The sequence below is a fragment of the Elephas maximus genome, chromosome 5 (assembly GCF_024166365.1).
Source record: "Elephas maximus indicus isolate mEleMax1 chromosome 5, mEleMax1 primary haplotype, whole genome shotgun sequence".
NCBI classification, from domain to species: Eukaryota; Metazoa; Chordata; class Mammalia; order Proboscidea; family Elephantidae; genus Elephas; species Elephas maximus.
The window spans coordinates 67,272,897-67,298,166 of NC_064823.1; the positions used below are offsets into that span (position 1 = coordinate 67,272,897).

The following is a 25,270-nucleotide window of genomic DNA, read 5'->3' on the forward strand; positions in this document are numbered from 1 at the left end:
AAATAGCAAACAGATGAGAGGATGGGAGACTAGAATACATGATTTTATATTAAAGAAAAATTAGAAGAAAATTCACTAAAACCATACAATACTTAAAGCCACTGTTGGCTTTAGAAAATTGTCCTGTGTTTTAATATAGTATAACTGAGTTTCTAACTCTCAAGAATTACTAGTTTTTTTTTTTAATTTTTATTGTGCTTTAAGTGAAAATTTACAAATCAAGTCAGTCTCTCATACAAAACCTATATACGCCTTGCTATATACTCCTAGTTGTTCTCCCCCTTAATGAGACAGCATACTCCATCTCTCTACCCTGTATTTCCTGTGTCCATTCAGCCAGCTTCTGTCCCCCTCTGCCCTCTCATCTCCCCTCCAGACAGGAGCTGCCCACATAGTCTCATGTGTCTACTTGATCCAAAAAGCTCACTCTTCACCATTATCATTTTCTATCCCATAGTCCAGTCCAATCCCTGTCTGAAGAGTTGGCTCTGGGAATGGTTCCTGCCTCAGGCTAACAGGAGGTCTGGGGATTGTGACCTCCGGGGTCTGTCTAGTCTCAATCAGATGAATTACAACCAATTTTGATGAAATACAAGCAAGAACAATGCAAAAGATTATTACCATAAATTAACAGTAGTCATGGAGCAGCACCGCTGTATTGTTGTAATTATAGTGTTTATAGGATTATAACGCTGGGGAGAGAAGAAAGAAAGCTAGGGGAGAATATAGCCAGAGGTTTCCTCTCTTGGCCAATACTTTGCTTCTTTTGTATTAGAAACCAAAATCCCAACCCTAGGCCTTTTGGTTGCCAGGGAAAATAATTTTGGTTGCTTTCTAGTAACAGAGTCTGAATGTGAAACTTAGTATGTAGACATAACCATAAAGATTAAACTAGGAGAACCTGATTGATAATTATTTGGAACCTTTTTGAAATTTAAACCTATTCCCCCCCCCCCATTGTGTTGTAGGCTTTACTGCATAATGAATTTTCGGGACAACACTTCTGCCCAGATTTAAATGTAACAACAAACAATACCTGTGACTATGAAGCCTATGCAGTGTAAGTGTGCCTTAAATATTACAGTGGGTTTGCCTACTATTGCAGCTGACTATATCGTGGGAAGGACACCGCACTTAGCGCTAGTCTGAGTGCTCACAGGGTTACGAACTTCAGAGAGCCCAGGTTTACTCATCCATAGAAGCAGTCACTGTGCACTAATGCATGTGAAGGTGCTGTACAACTACCTACCAGGTATTTTTACAGCGAAAAGTATATTTAAGTTGAGGAAATATTTCTTATGTATTGCTTGTTTGTGTTCTGGTTTAAGTTTTTATTTTTCAGAACATTTAAGTTTGAAATAAGAGTTGCTTTGATAAAGCTTATAATTTTATAAAATATTGTGATATAGATGTATAAGTGTAAATATAGATACATGGCTGTAAGATTTAGCTAGTAGTATCTGAACTATACATGGATAGCCACGAGCCCTACCCTTGGCCACTAACCAAAAAAACCTGTTGCTGTTGAGTCGATTCCGACTCATAGCGACCCTACAGGACAGAGTAGAACTGCCCCATATGGTTTCCAGGGAGCGCCTGGTGGATTCGAACTGCCGACCTTTTGGTTAGCAGCTGTAGCTCTTAATGAGACTATGCTACCAGGGTTTCCCCTTGGCCGCTAGGAAGACCTAAAAGAGCAATGATAGCATATAGGAAAGACAGAAGACATATCCCTGCCAAGATCCTGGCACTTGCCTCTGCCTCGTATGCGTTTGAAGACATCATGAAATCAAAGTCTGCAGTTTTTTAAAAAAAAACCTGTCTTGGTTATTCCCCATCGAAGGATGTGTCCTCTAAAGAAACAAACACTCATTTTAGTAAACTGAGAAGGAAACCCCACTTATGCTTAATTCATTAAAATAACTTCAGGTTTTAATAAAATCAGAGGATATTGTTTTGAAAATTGAATGATACTTTCTTTTTTATGATTGTTGTTAATGGCTTGGTGTTGCTATATTAATTAATTGGAGAAAAGATAATACTGGTATCTTAACTCTTTCATGACAAGAGAAATAATTCTTAATAATAGGACAAATTGCTATTTTGAATTATTGCCGGGAAAACCTTTATGAAGAAAGGTTTTCTTTGATTCAGTCCATTTTGTTTGATCTGGTTGTGGTGTCTTTGTGGCACATAGTCACTGCCAACTAACTGGACGGGATGAAGGGGTTGGGAAAAGTAGGACCAGATGAGGGGGAGCCACCAGAGGTTTCATGGTGACAGAAGATGAGGCTTCATTTCCATAAGATGAAGGAGGAAGCCATTCCTTCAGTAAATAGATGCTATGGCTGGTTTTGGAACTGCTAAATTCGAAGAGTCACACAGAAATGGTACCAGGCAATAATTGCGGCTGTACCAGGTATTTTTGTACCAGGTAGTTTTCTTATCTGTGGCACGGCCATGCCATCTTACTCTATTCCAGTTGCTGTGTAAGAAACCTGACAGCTTGTCCTGCTCATGAATGTCGTGTGCAGGCAGTCCCCGGGTTAGGAACCTCTGACTTAACGTATGACCTGTAGTTACGAGCCAATCCCCTTAAAGCCTGTTATATTACAAATTCAAAGTACGTATAATGGTTCACAATAACAAATAGGTGCTACTTTGTGAAGTGCATCAAAACATTGTTATTGTTACTGTATTATGTTAAGGAAGTTTTAGTATGTCTGGAACTGTTTCTTTAATGTTTTTTGTGCCTAGAAATGTACACTATATACTGAGACAACCATTTAACTGACGTTTATTATGAACTGCACCTGACTGTTCTGACTTACATACAAATTTGACTTACAGACAAATTTAAGAATGGAATTTATTCATAATCCAGGGACTGCCCATAGCTGAATATCTAAAGCTCGTTATAGTCCTGATGCAAGAGTGGACAGAGGATGACCGTGGCAGGAAGCACTTGCCCATCTCTTTTCCTCATTTTAGAATTCTAAGCCTGTGTTCTTTTTTATGGCTGTTTTTATCTTTGTGGGTAATGCATCTATAAAAAGCTTTGATTATCTCAGTAAAGGCCGTAGACACCATCTGTTAAAGCTGAGGTTTCCTCCATCGAGGTTAAGTGAAAAATTACTTGATAAATACTTCTGCCCTTTGAAGAGAGCAGCATTTTAGATTTGGAAGCAGGTGAATTTGGGGAGGCCAGAAACTTGTTCAAAGTGTGACTCTGTGAACTGGGGCAAGTTCCTTAAACTTAGTTCCGTCATCTTTGAAATGTATATATATCTACTCCCATTGGATTGTTTTAGGGATTAACTAGGCTATTATACCTAAGTTGCTTAGCATAGTATCTAGCAAAATTGTCAGCACTCAATGATTGTTAGCTATTCTATATATAATGGGATAATTATTAAAGACTGGGTTAACGTATAGGGTTGTTTAACTAAGGAATAGTGAATATGCTGAGTAAAATTTGGCAAATGCCAAGAATAAAGTTGTGTTCCTTTTTTTGTTGAATTTCAGATGTACTGGTGAAGAATTTTTGACAAGCCAGGGCATCGATCTCTCACCTTGGGGCCTGTGGAAGAATCATCTGGCCTTGGCATGCATGATTGTTATTTTCCTCACCATTGCCTACCTAAAACTATTATTTCTTAAAAAATATTCCTAAATTCCCCTTTAATTTACTATGCTTTAGGCACACATAAAAGAGGACATCTTGATTTATTTTAGGTATTTGTTGACATTTTCAGTGTTATCATTATACTGTGGCTCAGAAACATTATTTTAAACAGAAACTTTCTTAGAAATCACAAGGAACTGGATCATACATGAAGGAAACGAAATCATAAATTAATGATATCATGCATTATACATTAGTACACCCAGTCAGACAGTAACCATGTGGAAGAAACCTAGTGTAATTTATTGACCTGGGAAAGGACCTGAATTCTCGAAGTTCTTGACACGTCGCTGGTATCTCTGGCATCAGTTTCTTCTTTATAATGGATAGGTGGACTAGAAGCTCTCCAATCTTAATGTTACTTGAATCTATCTTCTGCCATTATTTAATAAATAATAAATGCATTTATGGTGTATTAGAAATATGAAATTAAAATATGTTGGAAAAACCAATGTTACTTATAGGATAAAAAGCCATCATGAGGGAAAAAAAAATCTTCGATAAGGTTACTAAGGCAAGGTAACAGAACTTAGTGATACTTGTCTATAGTGGGAGCATAATATTTTAGCAGTCTTGACTTGGGGCTTTGGACTGTAAGTGGAATAGAGGGCCAGGAGCCTGGTAATATGGTTCTTGTGCCGTTAATGGGCATTTCTAGCTCTGGAAAGTCATTTAACCTCCCTGAGGTCATTCAGTGGGTCATGATGTGGGTGTTCATCAAACTTATCTGAGGCACTTTTCTGAAGTTTAGATGTCTAGACCCACTGTATCTGTATCTCCAGGGCTACCACCATAAAGAACTCTGTTCACTCCTGCATTTCATTATTCCCAAGTTCTCTCCTAGCTCTGAAAATTTGAGACTGATAATAGCTCTTAGGTTTAGCCCTGAACAGGTTTTTCTCCTTCCTACATTATACACTTCATTTATTTATACAACTTCTCTGTAGTCTAAGCTTTACCTGTAATAAAATAGGGAAGTGTTTTTTAACTTTTTTTTCATTCGTTTTTTTTTTTTTTAATTGAAGGGTAATGCATAGAAGAGTACAGTTCAGTGCATTATCATAAAATGAACACACCTGTGCAGTCACCAATCTGGATTAAGAGTAGAACCTTACCAGTGCAGGAAAGCCCTCTCATACTCCTCCTCTCCAGTCACTACCTCCTCCCTTGGTTAACTTTGAAATGACTTGTCTATATTTCCTGTGTTGCTATTATCAGACAGACCATCACTATGGTATGTTTCTGTGTGCATAGGTACATACGTAAGACTTCCCCTTCCCCTTTTTCTTCTTTCATTTACTTCCCCTGTGTTGTGTGTGTGTTGTCCTTCCCTTCACCAAAGTTGATCCTTGTCTACTATCTAGTTAGTGATTTCCCTTCCCCTCCTTCCTCACCCTGATAACCATCAAAGAATGCTTTTTTTCTGTGTTTAAACCTTTTCTTGAGATCTTATAATAGTGGCTCATACAATATTTGTCCTTTTGTGACTAATTTCACTCAGCATATGCCTTCCAGGCTCATCTGTGTTGTCAGATGTTTCGAGAATTCGTCATTGTTCTTTATCATTGCATAATATTTCATTGTGTGTATGTACCATTATTTATCCATTGATCTGTTGATGGGCATGTAGGTTGTTTCCATCTTTTTGCTCTTGTGAATAGTGCTGCAGTGAACATGGGTGTGCTTATGTCTATTCGTGTGACAGCTCTTATTTCTTTTGGGTATATTACTAGGAGTTGGATTGCAGTTATATGGTATTTTTATTTCTGGGTTTTTAAGGAAGCAGCAAATCATTTTCCAAAGTGGTTGTACCATTTTACATTCCCACCAGCAGTGCATAATAAGAGTTCCAATCTCTCCACAACCTCTCTAAAATTTGTTATTTTGTGTTTTTTTGATTTGTGCCAGCCTTGTTGGGTTAAGATGGTATCTCCTTCTAGTTTTGATTTCCATTTCTCTAATGGTTAATGATCGTGAGCATTTCCTTATGTGTCTGTTAGCTTTCTGAATGTCTTCTTTGGTGAAGTGTCTGTTCATATTCTTTGCCCTTTTTTAAATTGGGTTATTTGTCTTTTTGTTGTTGAGTTGCTGCAGTATCTCATAGATTTTAAAAATTAGGCCCTTATTGGATATGTCGTAGCCCATTTTTTTTTCCCAGTCTCTGGGTTCTCTTTTGACTCTTTCGGTGAAGTCTTTTAATGAACATAAGTGTTTGATTTTTAAGAGTTCCCAGTTATCTAGTTTGTCTTCTGGTGTTTGTGCATTGTTAGTTGTGGTTTATATACTACTTATGCCTTGTGTTAGGGCTTGTAGCATAATCCCTGTTTTTTTCTTCCATGATCTTTGTCATTTTAGATTTTATATTAGATCTTTGATCCATTTTGAGTTAGTTTTTGTGTATGATATAAGGTATGGGTCCTGTTTCATTTTTTAATAGATGAATATCCAGTTATTCCAGCACCATTTGTTGAAGAGACTGTTTTTTCCCCATTTAACAGACTTTGGGCCTCCCCTCTTTTTAATACACCTGACCCAAGCCATGGTGTTTTCAGTTGCCTCATATGCATGCGAAAGCTGGACAGTGAATAAGGAAGACCAAAGAAGAATTGATGCCTTTGAATTATGGTGTTGGCGAAGGATATTGAATATACTATGGACTGCCAGAAGAACGAACAAGTCTGTCTTGGAAGAAGTACATGCAGAATGCTTATTAGAGGTGAGGATGGTGAGGCTTTGTCTCACTTACTTTGGACATGTTATCAGGAGGGACCTATCCATGGACATGTTATCAGGAGGGACCTATCCATGGACATGTTATCAGGAGGGACCTATCCCTGGACATCATGTTTGGTAACATAAAGGGTTAGTGAAAAAGAGAAAGACCCTCAAGGAGATGGATTGACAGAGTGGCTGCAACAGTGGGGTCAAACAGCAACAATTATGAAGATGGTGCAGGATCGGGCAGTGTTTTGTTCTGTTGTACATAGGATCTCTCTGAGTCAGAACCAACTCGATGGCACCTAACAACTGCAACAACCGCCAATATAATAAGGTGGATATGCCAATCAATCAATATTTTCAAAAAAGTTACAGAATTCCGTTGTTAGTTGCTGTTGAGTAGATTTCAGCTCACATTGACCCCATGTGTGTAGAGTAGAGCTGCTGCATATGTTTTTCAAGGCAGTGACCTTTCGGAAGCAGATTGCCAGGCCTGTCTTCTGAAGTGGCTCTGGGTGCATTCTAACCACCACCCTTTTGTCTAATACTCCAGCGCTTCACCGCCTGTGCCACACAGCTGCCTTATGTAATTCTAGATGTCCTATTCATTGTTTTTACTGTCCTGGTTTGGAAGACAAACTGTGCTATGCTGGTAATACTGCTTTACCTACTTCACATGGTATGATGTAAAGATTATGTAATTCCCAGTTCTTTTTCTGCATTTTCTTTCATACGTCCTTACATTCTCTAAATTTTTCACACATCTATAAAACGAGTTTCTTTTAGCTTTAAAATTGTGTGATTTTGTGCTTGTTTATACTGAATTGTTCATTTTTCAACTAACTTGAAGGAGAATAGCTGCCCAAGTTGACTTTTCCAACTTCCACTAAATTCCGTAGTATAATCTTATAACTTCTACAATGTGAATTATTACCAAAGTGTTTTTGAATACTTTATTATGCCAATTCTGACTCAGTTCCTGAGGTTCAAGGTGGGTGGCTTTCTGCTGAAAAGGTCAGCCTTTCAGTTGTCATCTGGTTGGTTTTGTGTATTTTTATTACGCTTTATTTTTGTTGGTAGGAGCAGGATGGAGGGGCATTCCTTATTCCTGAGTCTGGGAGTTGACAAACTTTTTCTGTAAAGAGCCAGATAGTAAATATTTTAGGTGTTGTGAACCACATACTTTCCCTGTTGCAGATTCTTTGCTTCTTTTACAATACTTTAAATTGGAAAATTCATCCATAACTCAAGAGTTGTACAAAAACAGACAGTGAGCCAGATTTGGCCGGGAGGCCATGGTTTGCAGATGCCTGCTGTAGACAGTTTTTGCTGCTGCTTCGTGTAAAAACGTATTAAAATATTGGTAAGACAAATGTCTAAGACTTTTATCAAGGTTGTAAAAACCTATTAAAATATTGGTAAGACAAATGTCTAAGACTTTTATCAAGGTATTTAATTTTTAAGATGTTTTCTTGAAAATCTGTTCCCATTTAATAGAACAAATACATTGCTTCTTAATACTTCTCCCTTTCCCTTTTCTGTCCTTAACCTCCCAGTCCCCTGCCCTGCTTTTGCAAGCCTTATTACCCAATAAATGTCTGCAAGCAGTATTCCTGTTGCCTTCAACCTTCAGAGAGCCCAGAAAGGGCTGTGCCTTTTTCCTACTGATAAGTGGTACAAGGTGTAATTACTCGACCTTTGCCTTAGAGAGATTATCCCAGCATGACCCAGATCACTGGACTGGTGGGAAGATGAAATGAGATAATGCATGGAAAGTAGGCTGATAGATCTAGAATTCTTTCGACGTTGCCCTGGGTATTCTCAGTCCTTGTGTGATGGCAGTTAGTGTGGTTAAGCAGTGTAAGAAAGACCTAGTAGCTAGGAGTTGAGATGAGAGCTTGTAGGAGAGCCATTTGGTATATTCAGGAATCAGATTTTTTTATCAGTTCATTCAGGGGGCTATTTCTGCTGTGAGGAATTGGTTCACACCACCCATCCTTAAAAGCAAGGATTTTGAGACTTTGTCTTGCTTACTTTGGATGGACATGTTTTCAGGAGGGACCAATCCCTGGAGAAGGACATCATGCTTGGTAGAGGGTCAGTGAAAAAGAGGAAGACCCTCCATGAGATGACATGGTGGCTGCTTGTTTGGCTCAAATATACCTACTGTGTGAGGATGGTGCAGGACCAGGAAAGGTTTTGTTCTGTTACATATAAGGTCACTATGAGTTGGAGGCAACCCAATGGCACCTAACAACAACCTGCACTAGTTATAATTTCACTAGAAAAGCACATCATGTTTGATAAAGTTAGCAGATCAGCAAAAATGAGAGAAACCCTCAATGAGATGGATTGATAACAATAGCTGCAACACTAAGCTCAAACATACCACCGGTCATGAAGATGATGTACCACTGGGCAGTGTTTCATTCTGTTATACATAAGGCTGCCATGAGTCTGAGCCGACTCAACAGCAACTAACGGTTATAATTTGATGTGGATTCAATAACAAGCTAAAAATATTATTCAAAGCCATGCATTTTGTGTCCATCTGAGTAGCAGAATCACATTTAGAACTAAATGAGCATATTAATGTCACTTGATTTTCAGACCTTCTTAGCTGCAGAATCATTCTTCTCTTAGCCCCCAAGGAAAAGCATAGATGATAAATGGCAGATGAAAGTGGTGCTGCTTTGAGTCAAGTGAGGATGAATGCTCTCAGCTTGGTCTGTCTTTGCCAAGCAACAAAACCTGAGGCATCGCTTCAAAAATATAGAGCTTGACAGTATACCGTTTGGAAAACCTCAATCTGTTCAGCCTTACTAGGAATCCAAGAAACGGAACGTAAAATGAGATCTCATTTTAAAACGCTTACATTTAAGAAAGATGAGTTACCACCAGCACGGTACCAGTACTGGTGAGGGTAGGGATAAAACAGGAACCTTCATTCGTGCTAATGAATTGCAGACTTGTGCAGCCTTCCTGAAGGAGCCCTGGTCACGCAGTGGTTAGGCGCTCGGCTGCTAACCAAAAGGTCGGTGGTTTGAACCTACTAGCCCACTCCATGGGAGAAAGATGTGGCAGTCTGCTTCCATAAAGATTACCTTATGGAAACCTTATGGAGCAGTTCTACTCTGTCCTGTAGGGTCACCATGAGTCAGAATCAACTCAATGGCAATGGATTTGGTTTTGGTTTTTGCAGTCATCCTGGAGATCAACCTAAGAGTTCTGGGTAAAATTAAATATTTACTAACCTTGGACTCCTAGCTTTCACCCCCCAGGAACTCAGGAAAAGTCAACAAGGGAATTATGTACAAAAATTTTGAAGTAGCAGAGGAATTGGTGGCAACCACTCACTACAAAAATGGATTAATAAATTGTGGTGGCTGCACACTGGGAAATATACAATCATCAAATAACTTACTAGAGGTATGTACTACAAGAGAAATACATCTTAATAACATAGTGTTGTATGAAAAGAAAAACACGATTTATAAATCTGTTTATTTAGACACATAAATAACAAACAGGATTTGTTTTTCTACATATCTGAATGTATCAGAATGGATCCCCATAGGAAAAGGGCAGGAACGGTTGTAGTCTGGAGGTGAAATACAACAACATATATAAAAGCAGAAAATAGAAATTGTTATGCACATGGAAGATAGTATATTAGAAATCTTAATAGTAAAAAAGAATTACTGACCAAAAGGATTTTGGACAGACTTTTGCTTGGTCTTATTCACAGGAGGAAATCTCAAGAGAAAATAGGGAACCTATAATTTCTATGAAAACATTTTTAATTTTAAGGTCAACATGTAACTTGGAGGAATGTTTTTAAAACCTTTAAAATCTTACACTTTGATCTAATGGAAAACAAGTGTGTTTTCATTTAAAGAACACACTGGAGTAAAATAAATTAGGTGTTAGAGCATTTCTAAGATTCTAGTTTTTTTCTTAAGTGGAAAGTTCAGACTTAGAAATAAATAGAAAAAAGTAGTAGCAACTTTTTCTATATCTGCAACTGCACACACTATACCTCAGTTCAATCATATTTTCATATTTGCTTGATAAACTGAGAGACTGATCATGATAAATAAAATATTATTTTATTAAAAGCATTAACTAGGAATATTCTGTAAGCCTTTCTAGTACTCAAGTTCATAGGTGTTTTGCATTTTCTGAGGGCACTTTGGTTATTCTGCCTATTTGCTTTGTAGCAGCCCGGTGTTTTAAGAGTCAGACCTATCAGTGGTGTCTGCTGCTTAACGAGTACTGCCTTTCTGAAAGCTGTTCTGTTGTTCTGAGTTACTTGATAGATTTTAACTATTATAAATAGAACACAGCTTATACATTTAGGATAGCTCTTTACACTTTCCAGTTTCCTGGGTGACCGAGTATTTCCCAGTGTTCACTCCATTTGGCAGATTTGTAGGGAAAGGTGATGCATTTTCAGTTCTTTCATTCCTCGGGGGGCAGCACAGTGTAAGTGGCCAGTACCAGCCCTTTAATTAGATGTCCCTGCCTTCTTACTACTTTTGTAATGTGATGAGGGACCATTAATCATTTTTGTTACATCTTTGGACCAGCCTTCCAATGGCATTAAGAATTTCCTTGATCAGTACGAGAATCAGTTCATAAAAGTATAGATGATTAATATGAAAAAATCAAAATCTCAAGGAATTGAAAAACTGATGCGAGTTTTACTTATTAAACTGGCATAAATTAAGTTTTAACTTTTTTTTTCCTTTTAGAGATTTGTGGTGTCTTGTGATTTTTATAAAAATGTTGGTTATGTTTTACTGTTTCGAAACTTAAACTCCACCCACTGAAACAGTCCCTATCAAAGTTTTGCATGTTTCTTTTTAAACTGTAGAAGAATCTAGGAAATCCTGCCTTTTGTGAGGTAACATCTAAGGTTTGGTCATTTCTTCACTTTTAATTTTTCATGTTTAATTTTCTTCTGTTGAATTCAAGTAAAAATAAATATTTTTTGTAAATAACGAAGGATTCTTTTTGTTGGCAGAGTGGGTGTATGATTCGTACTCTGTAGCCATTTAAAAATAAGGATTTCATGGCATGTTTGTGACACGACATGACGAGAAAAAAGCAGCACTCAAAACAGTACAAACAGGAGGATCCCAATTTTGAAATATAAACATTATGTACATTAACTTACTAAATTATTATTTGGCAACATCAGTCCCCCTTATTTAACATCCACATTTCTTTTTGGAGGATGCAATTCAATTCCTAACAGATACTGTGGGTATTTTGCCCATAGCCCTTGGGTCATACCACTTCAGTGTATGTGTCCTGACTTCCAGCTGCAAGTATCTGCATCTGTTTGCCAACAGGTTGTTCAGAAGCCAAGCAGGGCTGCTTTATCCACCAAAAGTGCTAGGGAATTACAGGTTGTCGCCAACTTACAATGTAGTCAAGTTACAATGAATCGCACTTAGGACTTTTTGTTTTGTACATTTATTGTTAGTAATACGTACTACATACAATATTGTAGCATTTAATTTGCTGATGTCAACATATCTGTAAGTTTGGATGTTATGTTTCCAACCCCCAAAACAAATAAAGATCAGATTTATGAAGATACTGATAATAAAAGGCAATAATGAAAACTTAAAAAAAAAAAAAAAGGGTATTTGACTTAGGTCAGAAATGACTGACGGGACAGGGACAGAGTCGGCTGAATGTAATCCTGTTATGAGTTGGGACTTCCCAGATCAGCCTTTAACCAAAGTCCTATCCCCTCAGGTGTGATGAGTCAGAGGTATGCATTCTGTATCATTTCCCAGAGTTTCCCCACAGCAATTAAGGTTCAGCAGCCTATAGTGTTAACCAGCTTGATCAAACAAACGAACAAAACAAAACCCAGACCCATTACCAATTTCTACTTATAGTGATACTGTAGGAGAGAGTAGAACTGTCTCATTGACTTTCCAAGGCTTTTAATCTTTTTTTTTTAAATAATTTTTATTGTGCTTTAAGTGAAAGTTTACAAATCTAGTCAGTCTCTCACACAAAAACCCACATACACCTTGCTACACACTTCCAATTACTCTCCCCCTGCTCTCTCCCTCCACTCTCTCTTTTCGTGTCCTTTTCACCAGCTTCTAACCCCCTCCACCCTCTCATCTCCCCTCCAGGCAGGAGATGCCAACATAGTCTCAAGTGTCCACCTGATCCAAGAAGCTCACTCCTCACCAGCATCCCTCTCCAACCCATTGTCCAGTCCAATCCCTGTCTGAAGAGTTGGCTTCAGGAATGGCTCCTGTCCTGGGGCAACAGAAGGCCTGGGGGCCATGACCACTGGGGTCCTTCCAGTCTCAGACCGTTAAGTCTGGTCTTAGGAGAATTTGGGGTCTGCATCCCACTGCTCTCCTGCTCCCTCAGGGGTTCTCTGTTGTGTTCCCTGTCAGGGCAGTCATTGGTTATAGCCTGGCACCAACTAGTTCTTCTGGTCTCAGGATGATGTAGTCACTGGTTCATGTGGCCCTTTATGTCTCTTGGGCTCGTAATCACCTTGTGTCCTTGGTGTTCTTCATTCTCCTTTGATCCAGGTGGGTTGAGACCAATTGATGCATCTCAGATGGCTGCTAGCGTTTAAGACCCCAGACGCCACTCTTCAAAGTGGGATGCAGAATGTTTTCTTAGTGGATTTTATTATGCCAATTGACTTAGATGTCCCCTGAAACCATGGTCCCCAGACCCCTGCCCTTGCTACGCTGGCCTTCGAAGCATTCCGTTTATTTAGGAAACTTCTTTGCTTTTGGTTTAGTCCAGTTGTGCTGACCTCCCTGTACTGTGTGCTGTCTTTCCCTTCACCTAAAGTAGTTCTTATCTACTATCTAATTAGTGAACACCCCCTCCCACCCTCCCTCCCTCCCTCCTTTCGTAACCACAAAAGAGTTTCTTCTCAGTTTAAACTATTTCTCAAGTTCTTATAATAGTGGTCTTATACAATATTTGTCCTTTTGCAACTAATTTCACTTGGCATAATGCCTTCCAGGTTCCTCCATGTTATGAAATGTTTCACAGATTCCTCACTGTTCTTTACAGATGCGTAGTATTCCATTGTGTGAATACACCATAATTTATCCATTCATCTGTTGATGGGCATCTTTGTTGCTTCCATGTTTTTGCTATTGTAAACAGTGCTGCAATAAACGTGTGTGCATATATCTGTTCGTGTGAAGGCCCTTATTTCTCTAGGATATATTCCAAGGAGTGGGATTGCTGGATCGTATGGTGGTTCTATTTTTAGCTTTTTAAGGAACCGCCAAATCGATTTCCAAAGTGGTTGTACCATTTGACATTCCCACCAGCAGTGTAGAAGTGTTCCAATCTCCACAGCCTCTCCAACATTTATTATTTTGTGTTTTTTGTATTAATGCCAGCCTTGTTGGAGTGAGATGAAATCTCATTGTAGTTCTGCATTTCTCTAACGGCTAATGATCATGAACATTTCCTTATGTATCTGTTAGCTACCTGAATGTCTTCTTTAGTGAAGTGTCTATTCATATCTTTTGCCCATTTTTTAATTGGGTTATTTGTCTTTTTGCAGTATCATGTAGATTTTAGAGATCAGGGGCTGATCAGAAATGTCATAGCTAAAAACTTTTTCCCAGTCTGTAGGTAGTCTTTTTACTCTTTTGGTGAAGTCTTTGGATGAGCATAAGTGTTTGATTTTTAGGAACTCCCAGTTATCTAGTTTTTCTTTTATGTTCTTCATGATGTTTTCTATACTGTTTAGGCCAAGGCTTTTAATCTTTATGGAAGCAGACTGCCACATCTTTCTCTCCTGGAGCAGCTGGTAGGTTCTAACCACTGATCACTGTGCCACCAGGGCTCCTCTAATCAGCTACATAGCACACCTTGTACTGACTACCCTCCCTTCCCAGTCTTATTTCCCCACTCCACTATCCGTGTTGCCTATACCTCCCAAATAACCCACCTGCACCAGAACCCTTGTCTCAGGGTCTGCTTTTGACACTAAACAGCCCTGTGTTTAAAATCTGATTAGTTACTTGAAATACATATTTGGTGTAGAAGAGTATCATGGATTGAACTGTGTCCCCCAAAAATATGTCTATCAATTTGGCTAGGCCATCCGTGATTCCCAGTATTGTGTGACTGTCCACCATTTTGTCATCTGATGTGGTTTTTCTATGTGTTGTAAATCCTAAGTGCTGCCTGTGGTTAATGAGGCAAAATTAGATGATTTTAAGGAGGATTAAGGTGGGATGTAACACCCTTGCTCAGGTCACATCCTTGATCCAACGTAAGGGGAGTTTCCCTGGAGTGTGGCCTGCACCACCTTTTATAAGAGATGAAAGGACAGGGAATCAAGCAGAGATGGGGGACTTCATACCACCAAGAAAGCAGCACTGGGAGCAAAGCTCGTTCTTTGGACCCGAGGTTCCGGCTTGGAGAAGCTCCTAGACCAGGGGAAGATTGATGACAAGGACCTTCCTCCAGAGCCAACAGACAGAGAAAGCCTTCCTCTGGAGCTGATACCCTGAATTTGGACTGCTAGCCTGCTAGACTGAGAGAATAAACTTTTGTTTATTGAAGCTACCCACTTGTGGTATTTCTGTTATAGCAGCACTAGATAACTGAGAATAACATGTCGACTATGTGTCAAAAACATATAAAAGAGAAGATGCCCTTTTCAAAGTTTAAGCCTTTATCATTGCTGTTGTTAGATGCCGTGGAGTCGGTTTCGACTCACAGTGACCCTATGTATAACAGAAGGAAACACTGCTCGGTTCGGTGCCACGCCCACAATTGTTATGCTTGGGCCCATTGTTGCAGCCACTGTGTCAATCCATCTCGTTGACCCTCTACCAAACATGATGTCCTTCTCCAGAGACTGATCTCTCTTGACAACATGTCCAAAGTATGTAAGAGGTAGTCTCGCCATCCTTGCTTCTAAGGAGCATTCTGGTTGTACTTCTTCCAAGACAGATTTGTTCATTCTTTTGGCAGTCCATGGTATATTCAATATTCTCTGCAAACAGCACAATTCAAAGGCATCAATTCTTCTGTCTTCCTTATTCATTGCCTAGTTTTCACATGCACATAATGCGATTGAAAATACCATGGCTTGGGACAGACATACCTTAGTCTTAAAGGTGACATCTTTGTTTTCAACACTTTAAAGAGGCCTTTTGCAGCCAATTTGCCCAATGCAATGTGTTTCCTGATTTCTTGACTGCTGCTTCCATGGGTATTGACTGTGGATCCAAGTAAAATGAAATCCTTTATCATTAGTCTCACGATATAAGGCAATTTACCAAACGGTTTCTATTTAGGAAATCAACAACTCTCACATCTGCTATTATAACAAGTCTTTATTGAGATGTAAAGTGCTCAGTATTACACATTAATGAAATTCTCGATTGTCGAGAAAGACTTGCATATGTAACATCTTCTTAGTAATGCTAATATAGGGGAGAAGATGGTAGGGAATTCTCCATGACTAAAGAAGAAAGAAAAAAGAAGTACCTTGTGGGTAAAAAGTAGGAATTTTGCAAGGTTTTACATGTGAAATGAAAAAGAGTATAATAGTAAGCATCATAAAAAGACTTTCCAGTGACCATAGTTAATATATGGCACATGGTCGACACACATGGATACCACATAATGGCTGCACTTCAAATTGAAGTTTGTTTATATATAACAACATGGTACACACACACAAATACGTACACTCAATATCCCTGGAATGCAAACTTCAGTACCTAGTAATAAAGGACTCTGTGTAGCACATTCAAAAGAAAGTGAGGGTGGAGATGAAGCTAAGTGGAAAAACTGTTAAAAGAAAGCCCAACGTGTTTCACTAGAAGCCAGCCTAGAAAGGGCTGCTTGCGTATGTTTTTACTGAAGAGCCGACTGGCATATTCTGTTAAATGAACAACTTGCAAATTTTAAATACAGCAATGAAAACAAAGGCCTCTCTTCTATTGCTTCTCCAAGTGAAGGCTGTTCACCAACACTGCATTCTCTCTTGCTTGATCCATCAGCTCTCAAGAGATCACCTTACTTAACCCTCTTGAAAAATAAGATTTTCATTTTTATTGGGAAATACATTTTTTTCACCCACAAATTTGGTGAGCCACTTCCCTGATGAAAAACAAATTGCTACAAACTTGAACTTTGGCCAAATTCTGATAATGAATGAACTTGCAATACCAAAACCTTCTTTTCATTAAATTTAGCTCCATTTAGACTGTAAATCCCAGTTTTGAAATACAAGATCAAGAATATTTGAATTCTGCATTCTTAAATCATTATAAAACTTTAGTTTTAAAATATTTTGATGTGGATTAATTAAAAAACTTCCTTTAATATTTCTTTAAGATTAACGTATTTACTGGGTTAAAACTTTCAATGCATACTAAAAATTTAGGAAGTTGGTCTTGGTAGATTAGTTGTAACATTAAAAGTCAGTAGTAAATGAATTAAGTCACATGGGAAAGAGAATATATGGATAAATCTTTATACCAAACTAACCAAAACCTGTTGCCATCGAGTTGATTCCAACTTATAGCGACCCTATAGGACAGAGAAGAACTGCCCCATAGGGTTTCCAAGGAGCAGTTGGTGGATTTGAACTGCTGACCTTTCTTTCGCAGTTTGGCTCTTTACCACTGCACCGCCAGGGCTCTTTATACCAAGCTAAAACTTAAAAAATTAAAAAAAAAAAAAATTGAAAAATTTTAAAAATTAAAAAAACTAAACTTTCTAAATTATTAGAAAAAGTCAAATGTAGTGAAAACTTAGGGCTCCTTTGGATTCTCATCTAGTTAGAAATGGCATTCTTAACCCATTATTGATCTTTGGTGATTTCACTCAGCTCATGAGAACCAAAATAATGTAAAAATTAAGTGATACAGTTAATCCCCCAGACATTTAGATATGATAAAAAAAATAAAAGCATAGTATTTAACATTTATCTTAACCCATTCATTCAAATTGTAGCATAATGGTTACATACCCATTCTATGGTTTGGAGTTCTTTTCCAGCTCTTTTAGAAAAGTTTACCCCAGAAAGGTAGTTGAAATAAAAGGCTCCTTTCTTAAAAGAAGGCTAGGTATGAAGCCCATGAGCTAAGCCTGAATGGAAAAGGAATACCCCCCATTTTCCCTTCACACACTGGGCAAAAATGACAATACTGATTTTTGTGATTGGAAATGAAAACTCGGAAGAATTTTGACAGTTCTCTTCTAGCTTTCAAAGGCCACTTCAGTGTCAACTGAGAAGCCTCAGTCATTTTAGCATTTGGGCACACCACTCCATATACATTACAAAGTTTTCCCTGTACTCAATATTTACACCTAGACTTCTTATATAAGAAAAAAAAAAAAAAAACTTTGATCCATGGGCAATGTTTATATAAAATAAATTAAAGTGCAGAAGAATAAACAAAGACTAGTCACAAAGGCCAGCATCCTATGGTGGTCATCACATATAAATAGTGTACTTGTTACAGCAATTCGGGACCACCACCTTCTCATCTAAGAGGGACACACATACTAACACTCATTCTACATGTGGATATTGGAACTCCCATTTCCACCTCCACCTTCTACTATGCCTTCTGTAGACTGGGAGGAAGGAGGGCGAGAGTTCCTTGGGCGAGGCTGACCATTTAGTCCCACTGGCGTCCCCAAACCATGACTTATTTGGGAAGCTGCATCGTCTGATTCCCAGCGTTCCAACTCTTCCCGCACAAGCCGTTCCATCTGTTCCCTGTGGATTTCACTGTCACGACCCAGTCTTTCATCCTAATAAAGGAAAACGAAAGCAGGATATTAGGAGTGGAGTGGTGCACACGCTTGTACTTACAAATTGCCTTGGGAAGTTTGGGAGCCAAAGAATCTGTAATTAGATAAGGCTGGAGATTTACAGCATAGACTAGCAATTCTTAGAATCGCTGGAGTACAGCTTTCACTTAATTCTATCCTCCAGTGAAGGTGGGACCATGAGTGTGTATGTATTAAGAGGAGTGTTAAGTGAGTAACAATACTTCTAGATATTGATCTGCAATGATCTCTAGTTAAGGAGAAAGACAACCTTCTCTGATTAAGGGTTATAAAATATGACTACCCTGATAATTTTATAGAATCAGAAAGTGCTTTTCTTTCAGACCCCCCCAAAAAATCTGAAAATGAAAATAACCCTGAATTTGTGTAAATGACTGTAATGCTTTTACTCTTCTTCAATAATTCAAGTTGAAAACAGTTTCGTTAACCATATTGTTAGCAATAAACACCTTGCTCACTGGCCAGCATTTGGAAGCCCAGGACCACTTACCTCGGCCACCCCATCCAGCAGCCTCCCCAGCACCTCCCTCCTTTTCAGTTTGGCCCGCTCCATGATCTCCAGCTTCACGATCACAGCGTCGATCTTGGACACGATGCTGCCAATGGAATGCTCCATTCGGTCCACTCGCCTCACCAGGCTGTAGGAAACCACAGTTGAGAGAGGCAAAGTCACCTGTGGCACCATCTTTTCAGCCTAGTTAGCTTTTTAAATGGAAATGCTACAATTTTTTTCCTAAAACATCGTGATGGTCTGACATGCTGTCTAAGTAGCCTCACACTTTAAGATAACTCTCATACACTGCTGCTGGCGATGTTAACTGGCACAACTTTGTATCAGAAGTCTTAAGAATGTATGCATATCTCTTTACTTAGATATCCCATTTCTAGAAAAATTTCTAGAGGAAATAATTAGGCATATGTGCAATTTTTGGCTACAAGGATATTCATTAGAGTGCTGGTTATTAATAGTGGATCATTGAAAAATGGCTACATTAAACAATCAATAGGAGACTGTTAAAAGAAATTATTCTTCTATACAATGAAATTTTAAGGAGACACCGGAAATGATATTGTGACAGAATTTTTAGTGAAACAGAAAGATGTTCACAATATATTAAGTAAATGATGCTGTTAGAAAACAGTACACTCACTTATCTCATTACTTTGAATAAACAAAATGTCATAAAATAAATACTTTGAAAACATGAGGGGCTCTGTGAACTCTTTCCCCATGAAACAACCATAACTGGTAAAAGTTATTAAAATAAGATACGACCATTTAATATCTCTGGAAAAAATTGTAACGGCATACAGCAAATGAAGGACCATTTATCTGGACAAATAGACGTTTCCACTTACATGAAATATCTAGAATAGGTAAGTGTATAGAGATCAAAGTTTATTTGTAGTTACCAGGAGTGGGTGGGAAGGAGGGGAAAGGAAGACACAATGCTTAGCGGACACAGAACTTCTGTTAATGGCGATGGAAAAATCTGAGAATGGTTAGTGGTGACAGCTGAACGACATGATGAATGCAATTAATGTCACTGCAAGGTACATGTGAAGACTGGAGACTATGTATTTATCACAATACTAAGAGTGAGGCTCTATGGTATCTGAGCCATAACTTGCTCTCTCTACCTCCAGCTCAGTATAACAGAAGCACCACTGTGGGTAGGTGCAGTGAAGAACACATGGCTCTCTCTTTCCCAGCTCTCAGTTAAGACTATGGTACCAGTATCTCCCTCGGAGAAGGAGCAAGCTGCCAGCAGTTTTCATCTCCCTCCCCGCAGCTCCATGTTGCAGAGTCTCTAATTCAGGCAGCTGAGAAGTATGGGGCTCTCTTCTTCCTCTTAGCCCCCAGCTGTAAGGTAGAGTTTCCATGCCAGGATGGGCAAGCTGAGAAGACTAGAGGCTGCCATCCTAGCCCAGTGCCTTGCTCATGAAACAGGGGTGTGGCTCCAAGAGAAGTTAGCTACTGCCCATGACCCCAGCTCTGGGGCAGTGGCACAGAGGTTTTTTGCCAAGAGGGACAGACAGGCCAAGGAACAGAGTGATCCAAGTTAATTGACCTTATTTGGAACAAAGCATGGGGAAGTTCAAGCATAACGGAGTTCTTTAAAACAATGGAGACTGTGGTGGTGAACAGTTAAGAGGTGGCTGCTTGTTTCACGAGGTCAACAAGCTAAACCATAGACCAGCTGGTTTACCAGACAGAACTAGGAAAAGAGACAGCCAAGAAGAAACCTCCTGGGATCAGAATAAACCTCAAAGCCTGGCCTCAAAAACTATTCTTGCTGTCCATGGAGACATACTTTAGAATAAGATACAAACAGATTGAAAGTAAAAGGATGGAGAGAGAGGTATCATCCAAACACCAACCACAGAAAAAGCTGAAGTAGTTATACTAATAACAGATAAAAAAGACTTTAAAACAAAAACAGTTATTAGAGATAAAAAGGCACATTTTATAATGATAAAAGGGTCAATTCATTAGGAAGCTATAACAATTATAAACATGTACGTACCTAATAACAGAGCTCCAAAATACACAAAACCTGACAGAACTGAACGGTGAACCAGATAATTCAACAATAATGGTTGGTGACCTTAATACTCCACTTTCAAAAATGGATAGAACTAGGCAGAAGATCAACAAGGAAACATAAGACTCGAACAATACTATAAACCAACTAGACCTAACAAACATCTATAGAACAGTTCACTCAGTAACAGCAGAAGGTACATTCTTCTCAGGTGAACATGGAACCTTCTCCAGCTATCCCATAAAAAACATATAAATTGATAAACACATGTAAATGGAGACACAAATACTAAAATGTTAATAATAGACATTTTTGGTTGGTGGAAATATGAAAGGTTTTTTTTTTCCCTATCATTACTTTTTTTATTATGGTAAAATATATAAAATTTGCCATTTTAACTGTTTCTAAGTGTACAATTCAATGGAATTTATTACATTCACAGTATTTTGCAACCATCATTATTTCCAAAATTTTTCATCACCCCAAACAGTAACTCTGTATCCATTAAACAATAACTCTTCACTCTGTGTTTCCTCAGGTCTGGTAACCTCTAATCTACTTTGTCTCTATGAATTTGTCTACTCTAGACATTTCATATAAGTCGATGTGAGGTAGGGGTCCAACTTCATTCTTTTGCCTATGGAAATCCAGTTGTCCCAGCACCATTTGTTGAAGACACTGTTATTCCTCATTAAATGGTCCTGGCACCCTTGTTGAAAATCAATGAGCCAGAGATGTATGGGTAATATGGGAGATTTTTAATGTTTTCTTTTGCTGTTCTTTATTTGCTAATTTTCCTATAATGAACATATCACTTTTATAAACAGCAAAAAAAAAAAAAAAGTTATAAAAAATTGATGATTAGTAATGGGAAGGTATGAATTGAGAGAGGTGGAGGAAACTGCATGGTCTCCAACATTTGGACTCTTACCAACCCAAATTCTGCCAAATCATTTATACTTACACTTGAAACTCTTCATAAGAAACTCCACTGGAGATACTTCCTCTCCTTCTGGAACTATGCCCACTGTCTTCATCATCATCCTCCTCAGAGTCGTCCAGGCTTCGTGGGAAACTCCGGCTGCTCATAGGACGTGGTAAAGAGCTGTGATCCAAGTCTAGGTCCTCCTGAAGAACACGAGGTCACCAAGTGTGGAATGAACACCGAGGACCCGAGGAAACAGGAAACGGTGTGTGCTATTTACCTGGGATTTCTCTATGGTTAACACCTGACTGTGATCCCCACACTTGTAAATTTCATAGGCTGCCAAATTGTCAAAACAAACTCTATCAACCAGCAAGGAGTTATGAGCTTTTTGTTTGGACAAGAAAAAACATCAAAAACACAACAGAGAAAAAAGTAAATATAGAAATATACTATCACTTTGTTTTCATAAAGACAGAACATTTTAATGGATCTGAAGCACGAAGCATGTAATCCCTGAATAAGAATTTTGACTAACTATATCCTTGTGAAAAATTTACTCATTATGTTCTTGTTCACTTTCCACTGTGTCTGGTGAAACCTTTGTCACCTACCAGGACTGTTCTATGTTCTGCACAGCAGCACACAGGAACCAATGTTCTGGACCATCTACTCATTGGAAAGGGGTTTTTGTAAACCACATTCATCTGTATTCTCTGTACCTCAATTCACCACGGATTTTTTTGGGCTTAACCACTGATTTTTGAAAGTTAATGCTAAGGCTTGTAATTATTTTTTCTGATTATCCAAATACAGTATTTAACTATAAACATAATTACTTAAAAAGCAGCTAGTCAGAATATTTTATATCTTCTGAGAAATCCCTTTTTTTACCCTCATGTGGGCCTAATCTGTAGTCTTAATAAGCACATGTGTTTTACAGAACGCACTATTTAGTCTCATTCATAGACTAGTTTTATATTTTCTCTTTTGTTTTGCTTCATCCCTCTTTTTTTTTTTTTTTTTTACATTTATTGTAACTTATTGCATTTTTACATTTTGTATTATATATTCTTTTGGAATAAGCAGGGTACTAATACATAAACTCATTAAAGGAATTACTAAACGAATTGGTTTATTTTACTGCCAGACTTCAGTTCAGCTGTGCCTTCACAGCACTTAGGACACTGTATTTACATTATCTATATGTCGGTCTTCTCCATTAGACTATGATGTGCTCTGACATAAGAGCAGGGATTCTGTGTGTGTGTACGCGTTCGTGCATGGCGCATATGTGCACGAGAGAGCAGAAGGGAGGAGAAAGGCGGGTACTGATTCTCTAAATAGTCCACGACTTTGCATGGTGTCTGATACATCGCAGGTGCTGAACTGAGTCATGTTGTTCTAATGTGGACCCACCCTCTCTTTTTCCAAATCGTCTCTCATCTGCTGATGTTCACGTTCGGTCAGCTCTTGGTCTCCATCTTGGTCATACTTTGTGAATATTGCCTCAATCTCTGCATCAGTATGGCCCTTCCTGAAATTATCAAGAGGATACAGATGAACTCATTTGTGTACATTGTCCAACCCAAACACAGAGACATCAAAACACAGGAACAAAGAGATATGGCTGAATGGTGGCCAGTCCTTCTCTTACAATATATTCCAGAAGGACACCCGCCTTTGGAAAAAAAAGTGTCTCTCCCTGAATGCTTAGGCCAAAGATACCTTTATGACCAACAATTTATCTTTAGAGTTAGGAATTTCCCAAGGCCTCAGGAAATGTGATTCTTACCCTTTGAGATCTTGTCGAAGTTCATCAAAGTTTAACTTGCCTCCCCCTTGCCGCAGACTCTCTGAAATGTCATCCACAGTATTTCTTTTCAATTTTAGTCTCACCAAGGCTTTATGGTAGCCCTATCGAAAGAAAAGACTTGGTTTAATACACTCTCTTTTTGCGTTTGCTTTATCCATTACAGTAGTAACTACTGTAAACCCAGTGGCCAGAAGGTAAGTTGGCCACTCAAGGTATATGTGTTGAATGAATGAATACACGTATCTTGAGATTTCCATAGAACTCTTTTGGTGGAGTTATATGGAAACAGGCAGGATCAAGAAGAACTAAGGGTCTTTTGCTGATATGCGTATTCAAGTTTAGGTGGCAGAAAAAAAAATTCCATGCAGAGAAACCTGAGTTATGGATTAAATATTTATTTTTTATATTATCTCACAGTCAGTAATATCCTTACATATGTTAAATATGTAAAAAAAAAAAACTCCAAAGAAATATGGATGAGGCTATTTCACCAACAGACTTCAATCAGATCTTACTCTGTATGGTAGTGTGGGATTCCAAAAATGACCCTGCAAGCTGAAACCACGCAAAATGATCGTAACGATCAATGGGAAAATTATGATCGTTCCGTGACCTTAAACAATTTCTGTCAAAACATTAAAGCTCACCTGTCAATTCTAAATTTATAAAGAAATTAAAAAATAGCAAAACTAATACTTATTTAGAACACTGAAATTTAAACCATTATAGACATTGAGAACTAAAGGGTTTTATTTCTTTGTCAAAAACTTATCAATTGTTGTTTGAACAGTTCTTGCCTTCTTCTTATCATATAACCTGATATGGAGTGAGCATCTTTTCTATTCCTTGGCTAACTGTCGCACTCCTTTCTGTTTGGATAAACTTCTAACATTTGATCTTTTGCACTTTCAATGTTGTGCATCATCTCTGAGAGTTCCATTAAGGTGAAGTGTTTTTTTCCCATGGAAGATCCTTAATGTGAAGCCTTTTGCACCATTCCTCGGAGACACTGCCATCCTTTACATCACAGCCGAAATCTGCCATTATGTTCCTAAGTTTACCTTCACTAAGTTCCTCCTGCTGCCCGAATCTTGATTTATTGAGTTTGTCAAACAGCAGTGGGTCAACACTCTCACAGTCATCTCTATCTTCTATAATTCATTTACATTCAATTTGAATTTCACTTCCAGTGTTACCACATTAGGAATATTGGTGGTGCAGTGGTTAAGCGCTCAGCTGCTAAGCAAGAGCTCAGGGGTTTGAAGCCACCGGCTGCTCCGTGGGAGAAAGATGTGGCAGTCTGCTTCCACAAAGATTTTAGCCTTGGAAACCCTATGGGGCAGTTCTACTCTGTCCTATAGAGTCACTGAGTAGGAATCTGCTCGATGGTAATGGTTTTTTTTTTTTTGGACGGGTCATCACTTTGTGTTTCTTTGCTATATGTTCATCTTTGTTGGCTAGTTTCTTTCCTTCAGTTATATGTTTTTGTAAACTGGCAATGTGGTTTTAATACTGAGAGACAAGCAGGCAACACTACAGGCTTTGCTGTTTATGCATGAACTGAATAATGAATGCGATGACCAATTACCAACAGACTTTGAAGTGATGTGATTGATCACCGATCACAACATGCATCTGCTATTTATGTAATGATCTGTGGACTGAAGAGCTAGAAGTAAAGTTTGTATTTGATACTATTAACCACAGTTAGTACAATGTAATAAGTGAAACCTGAA

General features: G+C 38.4%; 2 protein-coding genes across 9 annotated transcripts in view; one reads left to right on the plus strand and one right to left on the minus strand.

The window, feature by feature from the left end:
* Positions 1–10,226, plus strand: part of ABCG2 (ATP binding cassette subfamily G member 2 (Junior blood group)) — a 79,353-nt gene extending 69,127 nt beyond the window's left edge. For all 7 annotated transcript variants that reach the window (XM_049885754.1, XM_049885755.1, XM_049885749.1 and 4 more), the window contains 2 exons: positions 969–1,060; positions 3,526–10,226. In XM_049885754.1, the coding sequence (XP_049741711.1) occupies positions 969–1,060; positions 3,526–3,673 (240 nt within the window). In that variant the 3' untranslated portion in view covers positions 3,674–10,226. The remainder of the gene's footprint in view (positions 1–968; positions 1,061–3,525) is intronic.
* A 5,509-nt stretch (positions 10,227–15,735) lies between these two features.
* The window catches only part of PKD2 (polycystin 2, transient receptor potential cation channel), a 58,894-nt gene continuing 49,359 nt past the window's right edge, over positions 15,736–25,270 (minus strand). For both annotated transcript variants that reach the window (XM_049885758.1, XM_049885757.1), the window contains 5 exons: positions 23,514–23,635; positions 23,138–23,255; positions 21,758–21,921; positions 18,738–18,885; positions 15,736–18,208 (listed from right to left, as the gene is read on the minus strand). In XM_049885758.1, coding sequence (XP_049741715.1) covers positions 17,969–18,208; positions 18,738–18,885; positions 21,758–21,921; positions 23,138–23,255; positions 23,514–23,635 — 792 coding nt within the window. In that variant the 3' untranslated portion in view covers positions 15,736–17,968. The remainder of the gene's footprint in view (positions 18,209–18,737; positions 18,886–21,757; positions 21,922–23,137; positions 23,256–23,513; positions 23,636–25,270) is intronic.